General features: G+C 39.5%; 1 protein-coding gene across 1 annotated transcript in view; it reads right to left on the bottom strand.

Annotated features, from left to right (window-relative positions):
* Positions 1-24484, bottom strand: part of SUSD4 (sushi domain containing 4) — a 69253-nt gene that overhangs the window by 10963 nt on the left and 33806 nt on the right. The window contains exons 2-4 of the mRNA XM_065732745.1: positions 19163-19375; positions 10989-11168; positions 7741-7929 (exon numbers count right to left, since the gene is read on the bottom strand). Of these exons, the coding sequence (XP_065588817.1) occupies positions 7741-7929; positions 10989-11168; positions 19163-19375 (582 nt within the window). The remainder of the gene's footprint in view (positions 1-7740; positions 7930-10988; positions 11169-19162; positions 19376-24484) is intronic.

Below are 24484 nucleotides of genomic sequence, written 5' to 3'. Positions count from 1 at the left end.
CCACAGTCACCCTCAACAATCCTTCCATCCACAGCACACAGCTGATGAAACACTGAGCTTAATGCCAAAACCTTCAGTTTCAAGTGCATTGCACAATATATATGAGCAGAAACACACTCCAAGTGAACTTTCACCAATAAATTATATGTTTAAAAGTGCAATTTTTATTTTTTTTAAACTACAAAAATTGATTATGAGTTTGTAGCAATGGAGAGCTAAGGGTTCTTTTAGCAAGATACCCACAGTTACCTTCAAGGAAATATTTATACTAATTACTCCCAGAGGAGTGCTTGAAGCATCGTGTTCTCGTTTGCAGCAGATCATTTTAGCTTCCTTCATCACTCAGTTCCAGTTTTGCTTCTTCCCATTCTCAAGAATGGCTGACTTTATGATCAGTAATGGTCTTTTTAAGACTTTGAGAAGCAGATACTGAATACTTGGCCTCATTTCTGAATGTGGAGCCAATTGCTTGCAATTATTTTCCTATAAAATCTATGCCATTATAGGATCTGATTGCCTGAGCTCCAGCTGCCATCAGGTACCATGCTCCAGTGACCAACTGCTAACAACTACTCTCAAAAAGAAATAGAGATAAATACTGAAGCTGGATGGCTGTTAAAGAAGTCATCAACAAGAAAAAAATTTGCTTGGGTAGTAGAAAGACCACTCCAGGATGCCTCTTCTTCCCAGTTAAGTGACATTTGCTATGAGCAATGGATATAATAAACTACACCTGTTCTATATTGACTTGTGATTGGGATGCTTATGGGCTGATTGCACTCATTTAGCTTATCTGGGGACTGCACCAATGCATAACAGGAAGGAATCAGAGAGATGCAAAGGAACCCAAAGCTTGGGCATAGGAAAGTGTTAAGAGGATAAACCTGAACCTGGAAACGGTTGGAGAGAAAAGTTCAGTGTGCTTAGAAGTAGAATGTAGGTGGAAGTGGGAGACAGTGCTGCTGGGAAGCTTTCTAAGAAGCCAAGACAGGTAAAAGCACTCAACAGGAATGTCTGAAGAAACCAGAGTTCAGCATGAGCTGGATGAACTAGAGTTATTACATTGTTACAGCCCTCTTTAATTGCTATTCCGCTCTATTGGTGAGAATCCCTTGAGCCTGTTTGGTGTTACCTACACCTGTCAGCAGAGCCTGATGGGGGAAAGAAATACCAAATCCAGCTGCACCTGCTAGGATAGAAGAGCTCTACCCCAGGGCCTAGCTGAAGGCTGAGGAAATCAGAATGTATCTTCTGGGAAAAGGAAAAACGCAGATCTACTCCCCGCAGAGTGATAGTAGGAAAAACAAAAAGGTAACGGTAGGGGAACAGGACTTGGTAATACCTCAAAACCTGCCTACAAAACTAGGAAGATGCAAAAGAGTATTTCTGTTCTTTGTGCATTGTTACCAAGAGCATGCCTATGATGTTTGGTGAAATTATCTCTATTTAAATGGTAGTTTTTATCTCTGAATGTGAACAAACCTTTACAACAGGTAGACCTTCTACTGTATAGAATCTGTAGCTACACTTCTTATCATCGATTGTGGAAAATGTCCTGTGACTGCACTGGGTAGCCAAATTTAATGAACCTGTCCATAAAGCGCAGACAAATTTGATTTCAAGCTAGACAATGTAGTATGCTTTTCCCTTCTGAGGAGCCCTGCCAGATTTAACTTAAAGATTAATACTATGAAACAGCCCTTAGGGAGAAATTCTGTCTGCTTTTCCCCACCTAATCCTCAGCATATTTAAAGCACTATGTATAAAATACTACATGCATCTGGCAGCTAACACAGAACCACAGGGCAGAAATTATGGCTCTATAAAAGAGTTTGGATGTCTGGCTGATTCAGGAAATGCTAAGGAGTTTCTGAAAGGTACACAGGTGACAGAGCAGGTGTAAAACAATGATTTACTTTGACAATCCCGTGCATCAGGCAGAAACAGAAGACATAAAAGAAACAGATTACACGTTGTTCTGCTTCTTTCTTGAAAAACTAGGAACAGTGCAGAATGTATCTACTTCAATCACAGCAAAGATCAAAGAAGATTTCTGCAATGCAAAAAGTGGAGTCACTTAGAAATATAATTGCATTTAGCATCTTCAAACAATGTATTCAACTTGGAGACCGTTCCCTTAAATCTCCATCTCTTCATCCCACCCCCGATGAGAGCTGTAAAATGTCCACTTTTGTCTGTCATCCTGTCCTGAGAGGTGTTCTGGTTTTCTTTCTACTTTACTTTGAAATACACCTGCTGCAATTGAGTGATCTGAGGATTATTAAGCAGTACATCCACAGAACAATATTTTGTGTCACTGTGCTCTCTCTGAATTCAATTCTTCCCCACACCTCTTCAGCTGTGGATAAAGGTCTACAGATGAAAGGCAGAATCCTCTGAGAGCCCAAAAAATTCAGACATTTCAAGTCATCTATGAGCAGCTCTGTAACATGTTCAGCCTCCACATTCGTATAAGGTGGCCAAACGCGTGCACCATTTCTACAGCTTTGGGTGATGAACAGGTAACTACTACGTGTGATCCAGAAACCCTGAGTAATATTGAAATACTTTTTTTTTTAAAAGAAAACTTTCACTGTAAATTCATCACATCTGTTTACTATGACTCAAACATCCTGAGGGCGAAAGACTATCAGCCCATTTTGTCCTTCAGTTATTGGTTTAAAAGAGTCACCAATGTAAAGGTGTTCCCCAACTGAAGGAGCTTACAGATGTTTATGGTTGCTGCTACTTGAGCATTTACTGTTAATTGTCAGTTCTAAGAAGTATCTCTCTAGGCACTGAGTACATTCTGAAATTTCACTGCAGTCAGTGCAGTTAAAACCAAGGCTGTTATGCGTTGTATGTTAATATTAATTCAGCTAACTTGGATAATCTGTATGGCAATGTTGACTGACTGCATTGCCCAAGTACCTCTTGAACGTTGACAGGGATGGGGCATCCACCACTTCACAAGGAAGCCAGTTCACTTCTCCCTAATTTTTCCAGGCACTGAGGTTAGACAGACAAGTCTGTAGTTGTTTGGGTCTTCTCTTGTGCTCTTTCTGTAGATGGCTGGCTAGCTCCACTCAGCAGGAACCTCTCCAGAATCCCACAAATTCGGTCAGTATTGAAAGTGGTCCAGCTGCAATATCTGCTAATTCCTTCAGTACTCTAGGGTGAATTCCCTCAGGCCACACGGACTTAGGAAAGCTGAGCTGATACCACAGCATTTCACAGCTTGCTCATATTGCCTACCTCTTCTCCCCCTGCAGGACTTTTATCTCTTGCAGATCTGCTGCACCAACATTATGATCCCTGAGAACATGCATCAGTATGTCATGTTGGAATTTATCTAAAGCCTTCTCAAAGTCAGCAAAGAAATGCAGACAGAAATCCTTTTGTGTTAATGTATAATATATCTTAGGCTTAGGATTGCTTACTTTATTCTGACTCTTGAATGTAAACTGATTATAGACTGACTTTTCTTCCCCCCCACAATGTATTGCTGTATGGTCCATGGAGATTTGAAAACGTTTTTAAGGATAAAGCTTATAAACATACAGCTCAGTCTTGATTATGGTACTTGGCATCAGTAATTGTTACGTAAGAATGAAGATTTTGAAGCTTTCTCTTAGAATATCCTATGTGCAATTGGTTATGGAGTTTAAGCTACTGTTTTGAACTGTTAAGTGGCTATGGTATTTCACCTGCAGTAACACTTTCCTCCAGTACACCTTTATGCTCCTTTTTGCCTAGGTTCCATGTCACAGCCATCAGATTCTCTCTGTTAGGATCTGTCTCATTGTATTATCTTCAGAATCTTCATGAGAAGTGTCATTTTAAAACTCAATCCTGTTTTCTTGCCTGTCTTGCCAGAATTATATAACTGCAAGCTTCATCACTCATATACCAACTCTCTTTTGTTCTTCAGCAATTTCCTCATGCTCATGTTTTTTGGGTTCCCTTCTTACTTTGCTGTTCAATTTCCTAATTCATTCTCCCATTTTTCTCTCTCAGTTTCTGTTAATTTCTGTAATCAGCAGTTGCACAGTGTTATAATTCTGCACTTCCACTCACAATGAAGTGGTTTTATGTACCAGTTTTGAATTTCCTTCAGTTTTCCTAGTCATTTGATCCTCCCTTTGAAGTCTGTTACTCACGTTTGTTTCATTTTTAGCCGAACCTACCTACAGGAACTTGTAATACTTTGTTTTACATACTTTCAAGCTTAACCTCAGCTCGAGAATCTGTTGGTTCTAGCATGCAGAATTAGCTTTAGAACTGTTCTGATCTCTCAGTGTATCTGATTTCTGGTTTTTGTGCTCAGTTCGACTCATGTTGAAACCATTTATTCCAGATAATAGAATCACATCTGCTGTTTGCTATCTCAATCAACTTGGTTTCCCTCATATTCTTAAATACAAAGCCAGGATTACTCGATTACACTATGCATACACTACTTTATATTCCAGCATCAGAATTACAAGCAAATTCCCTCTGCTTTTTCTTTCCTTGCCTGATTCCCTCCTCATTCTTTGTAACAGCTTTTCCTTACATCTCCTTGGAATTCTTCCAAAGGGAATAAGATTAAAATGAAGAGTCCAGATGGCAAGGTGTGTAATCATATGCAGATCATGTTCTCCCAGTACTAATGGCTAGACTTTTTTTTTTAATTTCTCCAAATCCTTTGTGATGTCTTTATTCACATCACAAACATTTTATATTTCTATTTAGCAGTTGGCTGTCCATTTCTTTTCACGGAGTTTCCCTACGCTTTCAAGTGTTTGCTCTCCTCCAGCATTTTGGAAACCATCTCATTTTACAGGAAATTTGAATACCACATATGGTAAAATCTTCAATTTATGTTTTCCTTTCCCCCATCTCTTGCATAATTGATTTTACAGAAGGCAATTGCTAACTCGTATTAATTTCCACAGATGGATAATTAACCCTGAACTGGTAATTTAAAAATCATATTAATAACTAAATTAACACTTTTCTTTGATTTTCATACATCTTTAGAACTGTCTAGGAAGTTTCAGTACAAAAGAAAGTTTCACAAACTTCTGTATAGTTATGGAGTACAAAAAAAAAAAAAGATATAAAGAAAGTTAGAGATGTAAATCAAGGAATAAAAGAAGAAAATTGAGTGTTAAGATGCTTCAGCTTACCCTCTAAATGACTGTAACAATTTTGAACACCGCCAAAACAACACAATTTCCTCTAGCACCATTTTCTCATATAGCTGAACCATTTCAACTGAAGCTTCCCAAACGATTCAGCTTGAGGCAGACACTCGAAAATCAATGTGAATGTTTTAAATTTGGCAGAGCTACAAGCATTTAAGAAGAGGATCTCATAACAGTAAATACTTGGCAATCTGTGCTAGCGGCGTCCTCATTTGCCTGAGCTATAACAACTTCCCAATCAGACCCAGCAGCTGCTTCTGAGAACCCACCACACACCACCACAGTCTTGACTGCACATCCCAGGTAACACAACCTTCAAGCAGAAAATATCTTTTTTCATAACCAGAAGATGTCCTAAGCATAATAAAGCCTTTCACGAGTTTGTGAAAGCTCTTCTCTTGCCATGTTGAGAACAAGACTGGGCTGAGCATAAGAAAGTATGAGGTAGGGTGGGACCGAGGGGTGGATTACACGAACTGATTGTTCCTTCCTATCTTCAGCTATTGTGATGCTATTGTGAAGTGCATAAATGCTACCAGATTGCAATGTACATTCGAAGCTCCAAATCCAATGCTGGAAAGTTAGCCAAGCGGTGCCTAGCAGAACCATGTAGTTAAACAGATCTGCAAACCCTTAGACTAGAATCATTCAGGCCTAAAAAGAGGCAAAATTTCACAAGATTGATAGATAGCATTTGTGAGATTGCACATGGATTTAAAACATTCTTTCCATAAAGGTTTCATGAATATACAACAAAATGAGAAGGAAAATTCTGCTTACAGCACAATGAAAGGTTCAAAATGGTTTACTACAGCTTTATAACTACCATTTGCTTTTAATCATTGCCATATTGAATTACTCAGTGGGAAATATTATTGGGATGAATTTTGAATTGATCATGGAAAGAAATAAATGGAAATAATTTGTTATTTGCAGATTTCCTCTGTGAAGAGCCCCTCTTGGTGAGATTATACATCATGCCTAAAAGGAATGCCAAGGAATGAGCTTGACCTTGGTATGCAAGGTGCAGAATAAAAAATAAGCAGGGAGGCAGTTCAGTTCACTGGAGTTGTAGATTGCAGCAAGATTCCTGGGGTCTGGCACTCCTTGCACGAAGCACTTAAACAAACACTTTCCAGTGAGAGCATCTAATGTTGATTTAATCTGTTTGGTTGGAGTTAACGTCCAGATTTGCTGAAGTGTTCCTACATCGCTCCCAGTTGGAGCTGTCCCTAGTGGCCTACAGTGATGGAAAGGACACTGGCACAGCATTCTCTGTTTCATTCATGGGGGGTATCTATATTTTCATTATCTTCCCAACTGAAGAATTCTCATTATTAAAACAGTTTGATTTCTTTGTTTAGGGCTAACAGGGCCCTTCTAATTTTTTCAAATTATTTATTTTCTGTGATGTAAAAAGCAACAACAAGCAAACCTCCCAAAAGATTTTACCTAGATCTAGTCTCCAATTAATTTTTTATGGTGTGCTGAATCAATATAAAAACAAGCAAACAAATAAAAAACAAAATTCACAAAATCCCACAAAAGACTCATGTCATCTCAAAACTACAAGGGGATTTTAAATTTTGGAAAAGAATCAATTCATTACTTTTGTGCATTATACCTCTTTGTTGACGCTGTTGGCAAATTTTTGTACTCCCAGAATGTTTAGTGCTTAGCTCTGTGACATAAGCATCACTCATAGATTCCTGTAACTGCTTTAAACTAAATTCTAAATAAAGGTATCTACCTTTAAACAGCAAAAATGCACTCCTTTTAGAGGATGTGTTTCAATTCTGGTAACTTCCTGGGATGCTTTTTATTTAGGATGCAATATGAAGATGACAGAAGGTGGTTCACAAGGTTTTGGTGGAGTATGGAGTATTCCATTCAGTGTCTTTGCCTTAAATGTATGGGATGCAAAAAGAAATACCCTAAAATATCCTCCATTCCAGCATTGCAGCTGCAGCCACAGACTATTCCTTTTGGATGGGTAAGATCCATCACACTCTGACCATAATTTTGTTCCTAATCAAGAAAGTCATTCACTTTGTTTGCAAATCTTTCCTTAAAAGTAACTACTATGAGAGACAACCAGTGTTGAAGTGTGCAGAAGCACGTGGCACTGAATAATGCTGGCAGCTGACACAGCCCAATCTAAGAGTTCGCATGGAGCATTTTTTGTTTAACGTGGAGATTGCATCAGTATCTATAGAAACACTGACCATCTGTATGTGAATGTGAGCTCCATAATTCCCTCCATCAGAAAAGCTGCAAATATTTACATTTTCAAGGCAAAGCAATCGTCCCTGTTAAGAACTTTCTCGCTTGCACTGAGGACAGCAGAGAGAAGCCATGAGCTGGATAACCCCAGCAGCTGACTGCAGTGAACTGGAGCTGGCTGCGTGCAATACAGACTGGGTACATGCTGCATGGCCTGCAGGAACATTACACATAGTAGAACTACAGATATAGCCCTGGGTTAAAATCATATTGAGCATGCCAATTTTGCAAAATTAAAAGCACGATAAATAAATAATAAGACATTTACCTTCCACATCAAGGCACCTAGGTGGGCTATCTGACCAGATAAGGTTATACATGCACTCAAGGAACTCTGCCCCTTCTAGTTTATATCCAGGAAAGCATTGATAATACACCACTGTTCCTACTGGGAAGGAGGACTCGAACTCAGATAAGTTAATGTAACTATGAGGAAGAACCAATGGCCTCAGGCAACCTGCAAATTAAGAAGAGGGAGGTATCTTATTACAAGGAGCTTATCTTAGTCATCTTAACATATCCCAATAAGAATTGCTAGATTGAAGATTGCAATATTTTTCACCTTCTCTACCGTGAAAGGCATGACTATATGTTCTCCCTCAGATATGTATGCATTGTTATTCTGTTTGAAACTCTTCTATTGTTTATCCCACATGCTTTGCTAGTATGAGATTCAGTCTCAGCAAACCCAAAGAAGGTTTACTAAAAATTCCAGTATTTTGTTGCACAGACATTCACTGCTTTAGCAGATGGCAATTCCTTTTTGAGGTAGAATCTTCAATAAAATAAGGACTGTCATGTATATAAACCACGAGTTTTACTTCTCCTCTGTCCTACAGCCAGGTAGACCTTCTTTAATATTCAAACTGCTCTTGTGATAAAGTGCACACGACTGTAAAAGATCTGCAGACAGAATTAATGATTTTGAGGTTCCAAACTGAGAAAGTCTAAAGGGATGTCATTTCCTATGAGCAGTCATGTGATAAACACTGAGCAAGGTCCCAGATCAGACTATCAAAGGTTTAAAATACCTGTTCTCGACAGAAACGTTAAATGTAGTCAGCAGCTCCATTCTACCTCTAGAATTACTCTCGAGGGATTTGTGACATGGGTGGTACTCAGCTGTGATGGTTAAGTGGTCACCAGCGGTGTCTGGTGCAGCAAAGAAGAGTAAACAGCAGTGAACTGAATAGATGGCATGACTTTCTGACAGGTTATTCACATATATTCAAGGCTTACTTTGAGATGGCATTTAGAGAAGATATTGTACTAGAGAAAAATATACAGAAAAAAATAAAGGCCTCGTGGCCTTAAAAATGACCCACTGGATAATAATTAATAGTGTTGATTCTTAAATTCACAATAATTTCAAGGAAAAATGATTACTAATCAGGGAATGACAAATATTACAAGGTTAGGAGACAAGCAGGAGTTTCATTATGGCAACCCAGAAACAGGTCTTTTGCTACTATGAGGAATTTGTGAAGGGTATTCATAAAGGCTTACATAATGTGTTAAGCTCGATGGAGAAACTAGATCCACTCTGAGAGCACCTCTTGTAAGGTGCTAGCACTGCTGTGGATGCCCTGCTACTATCTATAAAGGAAAAGACTCCTCCGCACTTGAAGTGATTATTTCCTTCCAATGGCCACTTGAGGAAGAGGGATGAAAACAAACACAAATAGAAAAAAGTTTGAAAGCTTTTTCCAGCATGCTTTACTACCACAGCAATGACTTTGACAGCTGCTTTACTAGTGGGTTATCTCCCTGCACAAATAAACCACAGGCATCCTTTCTCCTACTTACTGCTTGTGCCCCAATCAGTTATGCCCCTCACTTTAACAGCTCCTGCAAACCAGGCAGCCTGCAGAACAGGATGACATGTGCAGCCTCCAATGGTACAGAAGGAGGGCCAAGCAAGACCAAGCTTGCCAAGGTTTTGCCTTTCTGACTCAGAACTTTAATGCTCACCAAAGTCTTTGCAGTGCAGGATCAAGATTTAGTGGAATCTGTAAGAGTTGTAAGGGTTTGTGAAAGTCCCCAGTCTCCAAACACCTCCAGCTGCCTGGAAACTTCCTTTTGACATTTTTTGCCAAATAATTCACATCATTCCAGATCAGTAATTATCATGACTATTTCATGTCAAAAATAGTTTGAGTCTTGATTTTTATCTGCTCTACAATCCTTTCCCATTGCTCTGTCAGAAAAAGAAAAAAGACATCTCTGTGTCATGAGACTCCTGCCTGTTGTAATCAAAGGACCATATAAACGTAATTGACAGGCTCCCTACTGCAAGTATTTGGGGGCCTTTGACAGTATTAGTGCCTAACATGGTAAAAGCAAAATTCTGGATTTAATTCTATAGAAGCATTATAGAAATTGGCAAAATATGGAAGATACTGGAATCTGAGTTATCTATTCTGTCCATGTCTTGTTGTTACAGCACTTTGCTCTTGTGCAACTGACTTCATAACTTTGAATAAAATGGCCATTGAGTATTGAGTAGCAGCAACTTTTGGCCATTCATAGTATAAATACAGCAACTGAAGAAAGTAACAACCCAGGGGGTATTTTTACTTTCCCATTTAATACTGGCTGTCACAAAATCACAAAATTTCCACCAGGATCTTTAGTAAATACAGTACCTACAAATTCACCTTGTGAGAGTTCACCTCACCTATCAGCATATCCTAATATTCTGGTTTTAGATCTCTTTCTTAGGGATGGTGAGTAGGCATGGGTTAAACCATTCTTCTCCTAAGCACAGACAGATAAAATCTTTTGATGCTCTTGAGCTGGCCAAGTTTGAATTGGTTAAAAGGCAATGGTACTAACACATGCAAGTAAGAAAGGTGAAATAATAGCAGGCTGATAGTTAACTCCTATTAAATAAAGCTGACTTACCCCCAGCCACTTCTCACAGTTGAAGCAAAGCTGGGTTCTCAAACTACCAATACTGCAAGTTCTACTGACAATGGCTTTTCTGGCCAAAATCCAATCTTGAGTTTTCTGTCATTACCAGTCAGTTTAATGGACTGTGAACATGACTATCAATTCTGCTGGAAACTCAGAGAGGTGAACAGGTTCCAGCATCTTCTCTCCTCTACCTGTGCCCACGGCACGTGGCAAACAAAGGTAAATTGCTGTGAGAAGCTTAAACCTTTCCACACATTGGCACAAAAATGTAATTTGCCCATCAAATCTTTTGCTGTTATTTTGATTTAACCTTGACTTCTTTTAAAAATGTGATACATCTCTGTAAGATTATAAATTGTCAAATAAAAAGGAATACTTAAATTAATAATTCAAGTGTGGCTGTGTTCAGAAACTGGCATCATTTTTTTCTGCAGCAAGCAGTGGGGTGGAGAAATCAAAGTATCTCAGAAGAAGAGCTATTCAAATACTGTACAGTGGGACAGAGGAGACCACTGACAACCTTACAACTGCAGGAAGAAATATTGGCAGGCTATCACAAGGTGCATGAGCTATAAAACAGGATGTTCTGGTGTACTAAACCTTGACAAATGGGCAGATTATCCCAAGTTCCATCGTCTTGACAAATTGAAACCATGTTGTCTAAGTCAGGGTAACGGATCTGGAATCCTTCATGACAGCTGATTATTAACTTATCTCCAGTCCTGTAAGTCTTGTTATGAATCTCTGCATCTTCAACATGTGGAACAAGGCAATCTGTGACTTCATAAAGAAAAAAATTGACTTAATTAAAAATAGCACAGCTAGCTATTCAATAATCAAGCTCTTAAGCAAAAATTGTCAGTTCATGTAAGCGCCCTGCTTAAACCATTTGGACAAAATGCTGTTCAGCAAATAAATACTTTCCCTAATTAACCATAAGTTACAAAGTCTACAGCGTGCTACTACAATCTGATGTGTTACAGTAATGGATCGTTCCCCAAGACGTTTTTAAACAAACACAATTAAGAGAGCTTAGGAAGACTCTTTAATTTTCTCCTTCAATTCATCAAGTGCAAATTACACCACACAGTGAGACTACACGACGGCCCATGCGACGGCAGACTCTTTGACATCACCAAGGACAGGATGAAAGAGGAGATCAAGTACGGATATGAATGAGGAACAAAGAGAAACTGCAGTGTTAGCAGAGAGACAGAATGAAAATCAGGTGCAGCTACAAGGGCTTATCCAGCTTCATTACACAGAGTTCATTTTGAGAATATATTAATGCTAATCTCATTGATTCTGTTTTAAATCAGGTCATTTTATGTGCCTGAATTCATATGTCTTTAGAGAGAGTGAGATTTTAAGCAACTAAGTGCCACCTCAAGTAAAGACTCTCAAAAAGGGGAATGGCTATAAACCTCCAGTGATCTACAGGCATGGGCTCTCTTACCTGTCCGAGATGAATGTATCAGACACTATAATCATTAAAGGTATATGCTGGTGCCAAAAACACCAAATATAAAATAAAACCACATGACTATAAAATGAAAGATGTTTTGGATGGTGGAAGAAAAGTGTGAGGCACAGTTAAAAACATTCTACTAATACTGAACAATTAAGAGAGATGCCAAGAGGATATGAAGGAATAGTCCAGGTTACTCAAAGTTCATCCTCCACATAAATGCAAAGTGAGATTAAGCAGAAGAGAGGAAAATATCACATACTGGGAAAATATAATCAAAATTATCTGGTTTTCTGCCAGCAGTCAATGCATGACACAGATGGGGATAAAAAATTCCAGGCAGCAAAACCCACAAAGTGGTTCAAATAACAGCAAGCAAATAAAAATATTGTAAGCCTGTTTTATGCTGTTTTGTTTTTGTTTTTTTTTTTCAGACATTTCTAGCGAGGTAATTACCTTCATTTAGGAATGTGATATTTACTAAAAAAGAAGTTTCAGAAGTTCTCCTTTGAGACTTGCATAAAAAATGAAAGTTTCTGCCATTTTCAGCAGTAATTCTTGCTAAAGAGGTGGAGGAAATTCCAAGTTTGTCCTTAGCAGGTTACAGTGAGCGTGCACAAAGTAAAGCAACAACGTGTTTCTTTGTTTAGAAACACAGCTTTCAGCAAAATAAATTGTAGTTCAGCATAGCACATGCAAACTACTAAGAGCAAACATATTTCATGATGTCTTCTTAGAAGCACAGAATCATTAAAGTTGGGAAGGTCATCTAGACCAACCACCAGCCCATCCTCACCATGCCCACTGACCCATGACCCTCAGGGCCACATCTCCACACTTCATGAACAGTTTCAGGGAAACCTCATTTGTTTAGGCAAAGTAAGTCACTATTACTCTGAAACTCAACCACTAAATTTTATTAATATGAAGTGGAAGGGTGTTGCTTCCTCATTTAAAATATACTTTCCAGTGTACCTTTATGTTATAGGGATGGTTTCTAAAATCCACTGTGCGTGGCTAAATTTTGGTTTTGGGCTGGACGTATTATTATTATTAGTCCAGAATTTCCCAATTTCTCCTGTTGCTTTATGAAGTGTTCACTTATAGATGTCAAAGTCTGGGGTGATGCAGTCCTTGCTAGATAGCTACAAAATGCTCTGGGCAGAGGATGCAGGCATCCCTTTCCAAGACTGAGCATATTTTTCACTTGCTGGCAAGTTAATCAGTGGAGCAGACAGCAGAGGTTGCCCCATAAGAAATGCCTGATGTGAACCTCATCTGCTGTCACGCAGAGGCTGCCCCAGGCACTTCCACAGCTGGGATAAGATGGATGGGGATCCTACTCTGCAGCCCTGCAGGACGAAGGCTGAGACGGATAATGGAAGATAATGTCAATGAGCAGCTCACTCTCTTGGCACAACAGCTTACTGTTGCTACACAAATAAAGAAGATGTATATATACACAGCAGTAACATGTGAGATTTCACATTCAAAGCGGGGGAAATTGATTCTGTAACAATGATCTATAACAGTGACTTCATTCTCATTATTCCAAATAACAGCTATAGATCGAATCACTTTAATCGGATAGATGCTGGTGGAGGACAGTGCGAAGTTGCTCACTGTACCATTATGTGCTTGCTGAATCCTGGCTGGCTTTGATAACGGCCCTATTACAAGCTCCAGCTAAGCACGGGACTTTCACACTACAATATTACAGTGCTTTTTCCTGATGCCTTCTGAGCAAATGGTTTCCCACTGGCTGAGTTGGTATTGTTTAGCCCTTAGCCAGGAATAAATTGCAGATGCCCTCTCTCTGCAAACAACTGGATTAGCTAGCACAAACTCTGTTTGGAAAAGCTGAGAAGTGACTGAAATTTAAAATGTCCTGCCCTAGAAAATAAACTGCTTCATTCCAAGTACTTTTCCACAAATCCGTGGAAGCCACTAAACCATTTAACAGCGTACAGTCTTTAACCAGCATCAAACAGTAGAGGCTATGACTTACATTCTTTTCTGCCACTTTTACATGATCTGCTTATATTGAATGTGTGAATATTAAAATGGGTCAGCCAAGAGATGCCCTAGTTAGGAACACATTCCTTTTCTTTCAGAGGCACAAAGGCAGTGATCCCCATGCAGGTGGGGCCAGGTGGCAGGTCATGCACTTATGTTGTCCTAGCCTACCCGTGTTGAAGATGCACCTGTACATTAGGAGCCTTGGCTTCAGCAAACCATGCTCTCACGTGTCAAAGGAAGATATTTTTCAGCATGTAAAATGTTAAACACTACAGTCAAAGCACTTTAGTTTATATGCAAACCATACAGCAGATCACAGAATCATAGAATGATAGAATAGTTTGGGCTGGAAGGAACCTTAAAGCACACCAAATTCCCTGTCGTGGGCAGGGCTGCCCCCACCAGCTCAGGCTGCCCAGGGCCCCATCCAGCCTGGCCCTAAGCATCACTCAGAGATGCTTCTTCCAGCCCATGGGGAAGGAGGGCCACCTTCTCACCTTGCAGCATCTACAGCATTAAGGCAACTCAGCAGGAGAGCTATGGAGGTAGTCATGGAGAATGCAATGAATGCAGGAACAACTCATCTGCACACTATCCTCTTAAAAATAAACATTTAAGATCCAAACTGTCTCTTTCAATAGTATTGATTCTATAGTAGTGTGCTAACAGAATCATTCTGCAGATGTAAAACATGAGATTTCAGAGCATATTAAATGCCTTCTCTTTGCTGCCTTTGCTTGTATTCCAACAGCACGCAGCAACTATTCCCAAGTCTAGTGGCCATCACACCAAGCACAGGTTACATACATCATGGGGTGTGTGTGACCAGGCTTAAGTTAACACTGGGCAGGAGTGTTAAAAGATGGAGATTTAAAAAAATCTTCTGTCATCTTACAGATCAGGGACAAAGGCAAAGAGAAATGAGCGCTAAATGTCATACATGGAAACTGTGGCCAAACTGCTCTAGCCCACTACTTCTACTGCCAGTTTATCATCCCTGCCACTGGGAGAACGAGGCACTGAGCACATCTCAAAGGCATCTGCCTGCAGGAGCACAGGGAGAGCAGGGCACAGTTCTTAGCTTAGTTACTATCCCCACACAGACTGTAAATTTAGATTCAATCTCATAGGAAAGAGGCAGCATTTGTTACAAGTAGGGCAACAGTCTCAGCAGCCACATTATCACAGTGGGAGAAGATTAGATTAAAGTGTGAACAACATGACATATTGCTCTTAAACAGTAAATACAAAATTCCTACCTCAGAGCTTTGGCATTTATGTGCATAACTGCATTAGAATTGATGGAAGTTACACTCGCAGCAGGCCATAGATCAACTCAAGAGCATAACTCCAAGCATGCCGATTCCTGACAGTGCCTTCACCGGCACCTAGTCATGCAACTTTATTCTTGCACTGACACTTAAAATCTCCTGCCACTTAACAAAAAATGGCAGAGTTATAGAATCCAATTAACTGGATGAAGAGCAGTTTTGAGATTGATTACTTTCCAAAACAAGTTGCTTTTCTTCCTTTTGTAAATACCATTAACTTGTGATTAGAGTTCAGTCTAGCCAATAGTAAAGACAATTCCACATGCATAACATATAAAATTAAAGATATAAAATTATATGTAACTACACGTAGCTGAATCCAAACTCCTGAAATTAACTTGAAATCAACTGCCAAGCACTGAGTGTTCTTACTGCTCTGGCTCAGATGGCAGTGTCTGACTTTTACTTGTGCTCTACGGCATCAGAGGCATGGAGTGCATACCCCAGCAGCCATGGCAACGAGCCTCTGCCTTAACTGGGTAAATACATCATATAAAGTTTTTCTCACCTTCTGATAGGCTAATGACAAATGTTAAAACATTAAAATCCTACTGCAGCAGTAATTGTTACATATTCTGAATTTTTCTTTATATATCATTACAAAATTTCTGCAATGAAGATTTCTGCCTATGTCATAGATACATCATAGATAAATCACAGGTAAATCACAGAATGGCTTAGGTTGGAGAGGACCCTAAAGCCCACCCAGCCCCAACCCCAGCCATGGGCAGGGCTCTCCCACCAGCTCAGGGTGCTCAGGGCCCCATCCAACTTGTCCTGGAGCTCCTTCAGGGATGAGGCACCACAGCTCTCTGGAAAATCTGTTTCCACAAACACTGTTCTAATTTCTCCTTGACTGCTCTGCTCCTATGCCACATTCCTGTGCTCCCCACCTCTCTACTGCGCTCCTTTCACATGATTTTGGTCCCGGTACACACAAGAACCACTGAACCTTTGTTTAGTGTTTCTTCTGAATCAGTGGTTATATTGTGCATTGGAAAGAAGAATTAATTTTGTCATTATCTTTTTTTTCTAGAGCTAAATCCTAAGATTGTTTTAACAATACCTGTGGGAAGCACTGTTAATCAGGAAAGAGCTTATGCGCTTGCCTCACTAAAACCTATATCAGGGTCCTAGTCTTCAGTCTAAGTAATAAAAAGTATTTTTCTGTATGCCTAATTTTGGGAACAGAACTTTAACAGGGCTAATCACATAATTACAGCTATGCTCAAGCTTAAGTGCTTTGCTTGATCAGAGCACTGGCTTGCAATCGTTTTTAAGTGTTCTGTGCTGAAAAGTAATGATTATCTCCTAAGCACCTGTTGTCACATCATCCATCACATTTTTATCTTCCAATTTTTCTTTTTTAAAAACACTTGGAGGAAATTTTGATCACACTGATATTAGTGGCAGCTCTGCTGTTGATGGCATTGTGATCTGAAACTTCTTTCACAGATTTCCGTTGATTTGGACTGTTAGGGCTGGGAAGAGGTCTCAGTACTCAGTAAAGCATTTAATATTCAATACAACAGGTCAATGCTTATTTTAACAATGTGGATGACACCAGTACTATTTCAAAATTACTATTATGGTAACTCCATCACTATTTTTTTGTGGTCAGTTAAAAGATTGTACTGTGTGACACAGTACTGAGCACCAATATTGAAACACAACAGTGCCTTGATATTCTTTTCCTTCTTTCAACAACCTGAAAGGCTGAGTCTGAGGCTACACAGCTTGAGGACACAGTTTTCAATGTGGATGTGTATTATTAGTGAGCTGATAACTTATGTCCATGCTTTGGTTGGGTGCTGCACTAATTTTGACACTGGACATAGTACAGTTCCAAATAATTCTGTGACTTGTGCTCAACTGCCACAGTTTGATCCTACCTACATATGTGCTTGAGGTCTAGGTATCAAGGTTCCTCAGACAGCATCACCTGACAAAATGACCACCACTCCCTCTTTTCCTATCAAGTTAATTTCTCTCAGCTATTATCTATGAATTTCTTCAAACTTCAAACAAATAATTTCAACACTGAAAATCAAGTGAAATCTGTTCAGTGCTGTGGGTGGAGTGATTTAACCACAGGACGTGTTTGCACTGCACAACCAACTCCGTCTTGATATCAGCAGTCATAGTTGTTTGGACTTCCTCCTATAATTTACCCCTAACCTCTTTAATTCTCACTCCGAGCACCTTCTCCAATCTGTTCGTCTATATGTTAAATCTCATTTAAAAGTAGATCTGAATCTTTAACTGGTGTCACAATCTCCACGTCAATTATCTCTCTTAGAAGAGTTTGGATGGGTCATACTTCTGCTAAATTTTTCAGAAGTTTCTGGGATCATTCCTGCTAAGATCACTGCATTGTAGCTCCACAAAGCCACTGATGAGTTGTCCTGCCTGAAAGATAGGCTGATGTGTGTGTCCCATTTCTGGTTCCATCTGTGGCTGCTCCACCAGTTAAGATCTGTGCTGTTCAGTCTCTCCTAGGTTCATTTTCCTAAAATGGTCCCCCAAACTGACAGCACATTCCTATGTAATTTATGAGCTGGTGTTACTAGTTTGATTGCCTTTACATTCTACATATTAGTTGTAATCTTAGTGCATACCAAAAGAGAACTCAAGACTGTGACCCTCATGGCTCTGTTGCCTGTGGCTTATTTTACTAAGACCTCTCCTTGGCCAACAGGACAGCAACCTAAGAGACCATGGACTATTTGCCAACTACTTCTGGCTACTCTCCCAAATACTTACTGTGTCACATTGACATAGACCACTGTACAGGGCTGTTCCCTTCATGGGTATCCCTCAGCCTGGTCCTCCTAGGCCTTGCTCACTCCTATCATGGTACATGTCTTCATGTGCCCCTGTCCTGCAGTGGGGGTCTTGTACTTACCCATCTATCACAACAAAGCACTTGCAGTTTTTGTTCAAGCTGAGTGATGCTGGATTCCACATAATAAGTGTGTTTATGACACATACAAATAACTACTTTTGAATGAAGGGTGTGCATTTATCTTATTTTTAATGACAGAAGGCCTTCTGAAATAGAATTTATCTTTCACCACCTTGAAATCAGTGAGGCAATTGCTGATGTCTTCAGTGGAGAAGACATAACGCTAAAATGTGCACACCTGATTTAACTAACACTTTTCAAGTCTGTTGATTTTAATAGGTCTGTTGACAAAATAATTCAACATAAAGAACAAGTTATAGCTTCAATATACTTTGTGAAATAAATACTTCATGCTGCTTGGGAGTATTTTTGGCCAAAATTTATATTTATGATATTCATACTAATCCTGCTTCTAAAATTCCTGGAGGAAGAAGAAAGTAATTTAATGCCCTAATTAGTTAAAACCAAATACAAATTCAAAAATGCACTACAATAAAAATAAGTTGTTTTATGCATAATTGTCTGATTTATCTCAAAGTAAACTTCTACAGTGACTTTGAATTTCTTCATTTCATGCATATTTGATTTTCTTACTTGAATCATGCACATGCCATAAAATACAATTGTTTAAAACTCCTGATTAGCAGGAACAGTGGCAACAAAGTTAATTATATTTTCCTAGTAAGATATTATAGAAAGAAGTATTAAGTGGGCAGTTATAACAAATAGTTATAAACAGTTTGCTGATAGCAGAGGATTTTTTGTTCTTTCTCTCTGCATCAGTTTGTAAGTAGGTAAAAGGAGAACATTGCTTTTTTTCTTAAGATTCCCTTATGTCCCTTTCAGTGCATGGGCACGCACACAGAACCTCTCACATTACAAACTTAATGGAGGAATGGAGATTATGGATGGGGAACTCCAGTATGTACCAAATAAGATCCAGTAAAATGGACTCCAGCCTGCTGTGGTTTGTGCTGGGACACAAGGACAAGGTACACATACAAACGAGAAGCACGGACACTGGCAAACTGCTTTAAGAAAACTGACTTACCTTCTTGTAGGCACACAGGTTTATCACTTGGTTTCCAGCTCAGGGAGCCATTAAAGTGTCTCACACAAAGTTTTTTTGAAGTACCATTAAGCCTGTATCCTTCTTGGCAATGAAACCGGACTACCACGCTTTCAAAGAAAACACCTGCACTGGGTGTCTTGTATCCATGTTCAGGAGCTCCAGGATCCGCACAAGCATGTAGGTCATCAAACCCTATGTCAGACAAAGGTACAGTCAAACTCCGTTCATTCAGTCCTCATGCAGCCATAATCACACCTTGTCTAGGTTTCCCCATTGATTAATCTCCATAGCGGCCTTACATCTTCCACTAATTACCATTATCAACCCTATGAGGGCACTGGATGCTCCAGACTTGAGAGAGGACCAGCCTCCAGCCACGGGACAAATACACAGGGGACAGAAATATTTCTGCCCTATTAGGAAACTGTGGAGGAAGCAAGAGCGAGCACATTCCTCAATAGCTGACCTATACAAAAATTAAGTACTGACTCAGTCTGTCTGTAGGGATTGCACAATAATATATTTGTAATTGCTCTTGAGGACTATTGGGTTCTAGAGGTCTTGTACCATTACTGGAAAGAATAATAATGTGCCAGAAGCAGAGTGGAAGAGGGAAAAAAGAAAAGGGCACAAAGCCTAATCGCTTCATGCATTTAAACAGAAGATAAGCTGCTAGGTACAGGGAGATTTTGAGCTGTACCGACGATCCACCAAAGGGATAAAAGACACCATAGTGCTGGAGATATGTGTTTTCCCTATGAAGCTGGCTTGGTGGCCCTACCAAACTCTTAAAACACTTTTATGAGAGTGCTGTATTACAGCATTCATGCCAGAAGGGATTTTGTAAAGCCATATATATCCATAAAACTAACTGTAAAATAACAAACAAAAAGCCAACAGTTGCAGTCATGAAATGTGACTGTTTATCACTTAATCAAACCCATTTCAACATCATTTGCATAAATGGAGGCTTTTTTATTGCAAACTAACAACAGTTCAGCACAGTACTGAACAAGTACTCCATGCTGAAAAAGCAAAAGAGTTTTGCAGGAGAAACAGCAGGGGGGAAATTAATGCTGGTAGGAGAGGTGCTTGGAAAACTCATAAATGGTCACATTTTGTCCTTAAGTTTTGATTTTAAAATAATAGTATTGGAAAGCCTCAGCTACTTCCTATGTGATAAGCATGAAGTGCCTCTGTCATACAGTCAGGGAAAGTTAAGGTATTATAGTAGAAGAATTTTCAAAACAAATCTGTTTCCCAAACCACTGAAAGGCTCAGGAAAGCCACCAGACAGCCTGGCATTTTCCTGACTCCATCCCATGGGTTAAGGTCACTGCACTGAACTCTCCCAGCAGGCTACCATTTTCTAAAGCTTAACATCAGGATAGCCAGAGCCCAGCACGAACGCCCTCATCCATGAAGCCATCCCTTACCTCCAGCCTCTGCAGTGCTCACGAATCAGCATCACTTTACCTAAGGTGATGCCATTGGTGTCCTCTCTTTACACTGCTGAGGCAACACAAGAGCAGCAGAGAACCATTCAATGGCTTGAGTTGGAGAGGATCCCAAAGCCCACCCAGCATCAACCTCCAGCTGTGGGCAGGACTGTATCTCTCCTAGCTCAGGCTGCCCGGGCCCCATCCAACCTGTCCTGGAGCTGCTCCAGGGATGGGGCATCACAGCTTTTCTGGGCAGCTGTGCTACAGTCTCATCACCCTCTGAATAAAGAAGTTATTGAGTATCTATTCTTATCCACTTTTACTCGTCCATCCAGTGAAATTTACTGCAAGGAAAGAAGAAATTTCTGAACTTCACATCTGTTCATCTGCCGCATGGCTTAAAATCTCCAGTGCAAATCACCTAAGACTCTGTAATTTGCTAACACGATGAGCAAGGAGAAACACAGTCATTATGTTCGTGGGATTATATACTGTAGACAATACTTAATAATAGGAGGGGGTTGTGCACTTTTACTGGAAATAAAGAAAAAAAAGCCTCCTATTCTTCAGGCACCAAACTCACATCATTCAGTAAAGTCAATGATGATCCTGATTAATTTTCCATGAAGCCAAAGGCTAACGTGACATACAGTTCAATTTTGTTAGTTTGGACACCTCCAAGATTGTGGTCAGGCAAAGAATATTATAATCTGCCTTGAAATGCACATAATTTCTTACTAACTGCATCAAAGTACACAAGTTATTGATGGTTAATTCTCAGAAAAAAGGAAGGAATTGGAAAAGAATAGACAGAAGAAGTGAGAGAGAGGTACAAATCTGCACTGTATAAAGATGAATCAAGCTTATTCCTCAGTTTTCATTAAGTCAAATATGCAAAGTTAGAGATGGTGGGACTGTCAGCACAAAACCCAACAAAGATAGCAAGAACATTTTTCTCCCATGGTGCAGCTTAATTCAGTGACCCTATTGTCACTTTTCTGGTGACCTTTAACAAGCAAAGATTTTCATTCATTTTGCACTAACTTGAGCAGTCTGTGAACAGAAAATGCAACATGCAAAGAAAATTCCCAGGATGGAACTGGAACATGAACAGAATAATTAAATTCTGTACCCCTAGTTTCTACAAATCCAGCTTGAGCTTATTCAGCCACTGTAAGAAATATGACACATGGAGTCAGTGCAAGATCACTGCTTCCATGCAGTATTTCCAGTGCTTGTTCCTGAAGAAAGGAAGAAGTTTCAAGGAATAGCCACATAGGTTGACTGCACATACAATGTGGCATAGTATCTTAGCAATAGTTAGCAATGTGGCTAAGTATTTCAACAGCTCATTTAGCTGAGAGTTAAGTCTCCGTGTTTTTTATTTAGGTCCGAAGCTTCCAGTACAATATTCAAGAACACCAATGCTAAAACATTCCTGAGAACTGCAGTCTTTCAGTTGACCTCAGTGACACCAGAGCTAGACCCTTTACACGACAGTAATTTCTATATAGCATAACCTTATTTTGTTAAGATCAATCATATGCTGTCAAAAATGAGTGAACACACACATCTGATAAAATACAGCTTGGTACAGTAAGTATTTTCGTCTTGTCACCTTTGGTTTCTTTCTCTTATGAAAGTTATTTTTCTACAAGCAGCTACTCAAAATTTTGATACAGTATTTTATTTAACAGAAGGAGCAATATCATGTTGTAGACTGGACATCTTTTGCTTTGGTCATTTTAGAACTCAAATAAACCAGACAAAAAATGTTTTCAGCCAGAGCCGTAAGATAAATCTCAGAAAAGAACTATAAAAATCTCATAAATGGGAAAGCCATGGTTACAGAAGAAAAGTGTTATCTAGCAGGAAAGAGTGTATCAAATAAGTTCTAAAATAAGTTAGAATGACAAGGAATTCTATTTCTTTACAACCTTTTCAATGAGTCATTGGGGATGAAAAGAATGAAATTTTACTTTGTCTCCTGAACTGTTTTCATGGTTAAGAAAGAGGGAGGAAGGGATTATCAGCATCTGCTAGTAAAAACTATAGAGCTATCTATTAAAGCAGTTGATTTTCACGTTATCTAAAACAGCAAAAATGTAGTATGGTCAGCAGCCATCTTCATAATAAGTGGTGCATCACCAGCACCGATTTTATGGGATGCTACTGTGTGGTGTTAAATCCTCTAGTTAGATTAAACATTTAATCTAATCAGAAGACTTTCTGTATCATGACACCTTTAAGGGATAGTGCTTAAAATACAGCAAGCAATGACACTTTCTGATGAAGTATGCAAATTAATCATTACCAGTACAACATGTAGTTGGTACAGAATGTACTTTGGTTGTGGTATTGTATTTCTACCGCTGGACCATCAAGAGGCCATCAGAAAGTAATAATGCTTTTAACCTGGACAGAGTGGAGGTATTTTATGTGGATTTTTATTTTACCTTACATATTTGCTGTTGTTGGTCAGATAAAAGTTATGACAAATGAATCAGAAGACCAAAAAAATAAGCAGAATTTCCTTGGGATGCATAAGAGTTACAGACCATCTGAGCGGGGTGTATTACTGGGATCTTGCACTGTATGTTCTCTCACATGCAATAGTTCATCTCGACTGGATAAAAATCCTGAAATATCAGAAGGCAGTTATCTGAAAAATGCCAGAAGTTTCCAAATTCTGTTCAGTTCTGAGTTAAAATAATAGCTCTCCATACTACTGGATAGATTGCTCAATCAATCTGCAAATTCGTACAGCGTGCTCTCACATCAGCTTGGAGTCTCAATAAAATATTCTGATCAGAGGTTCAATGTAAGTATCTCCATTAAAAGACTATTCCTTTGGAAAACAGACTTTTATGAAGTCTGTAAACTGGCAAATTGCTCATTGACAAATATAGCTATTCCTATTCCTTGTGCTAGAGTAATACAGACACACTTCACCACATTTGTATGTCTGAGAGCAGCTTGCTCTGTCTGAAGTGAGCTGCAAAGACAGCCATCCTCCACTGCTAGAGGAGTGCTCCCAGCAGAAGTCAAGAGGACAGAAAAGCAAGGGGGAAATTATGCATTCTGAGATCATGTGGGATCATCACAGCCACAGCTGAATTTCAGATATGCCTGAAATAAAGCAGGAGGAAGAATCCTGACATTCTTCTGCATTTCCCAGCATCTTTTTTTCTCAATTTCCACATTTGTTGTCTTTCTTTCCCTCTCCCCTCATTGCCGTATCTTACTGCATCCTGTAAATTCATGCTGTTGCTGAGACGATTTCCAGTCGAGTTTTGATGCATTTCTGTGCCTCCAAAGACGTTGTATGGCAATTCACTGACAAACTGCTGATGTTGTTACCTCAGAAACAGCTGCACTTGCTCTTGAGAGACATCACTCTCATTTCAGTTTGTTACATATATACAATGAAGGAAAAGTGATATATAACACGTAGTAATACTTAAGATATATCCTGCTTTCTATATTTGTTTTCAGCTGTGACAGAATGATGGAGACAGGCTTCTCATGCACCAACACCTGGACCTGGGTTCCCTCTGTCACCGAATTCTGTCTATTTCAGAGGCAGAAGAGGGACTCTGAGGCTTTGTGGTCTGTGGCAGGACCAGATTGCCTGTATGCACATTTTATAAGGAGCCTGCAAACATGGCAAAAGCAGGTTATCTTAGGCCAGCTCTCAGTGAAAAGCCTTATTAGGAGTAAAGCAGAAAGGCCATAAGTGCAAACGCGCCAAGGGCTTCCTCGTCTCATAGAAAGGAAAAGTCATTTTCATCCCTTTAACAGTTTCTGCCTGATGCTGTGAAAGCCACACAGGCACAGCGTTTTGTGCCTTTGGCTGTTT

Source organism: Cyrtonyx montezumae, unplaced genomic scaffold, assembly GCF_038088225.1.
Source record: "Cyrtonyx montezumae isolate F1298 unplaced genomic scaffold, pur_monq_1.0 scaffold_0, whole genome shotgun sequence".
NCBI classification, from domain to species: Eukaryota; Metazoa; Chordata; class Aves; order Galliformes; family Odontophoridae; genus Cyrtonyx; species Cyrtonyx montezumae.
The sequence above is the reverse complement of the archived record's forward strand: the minus strand, read 5'-3'. Positions and strand labels throughout refer to the sequence as shown.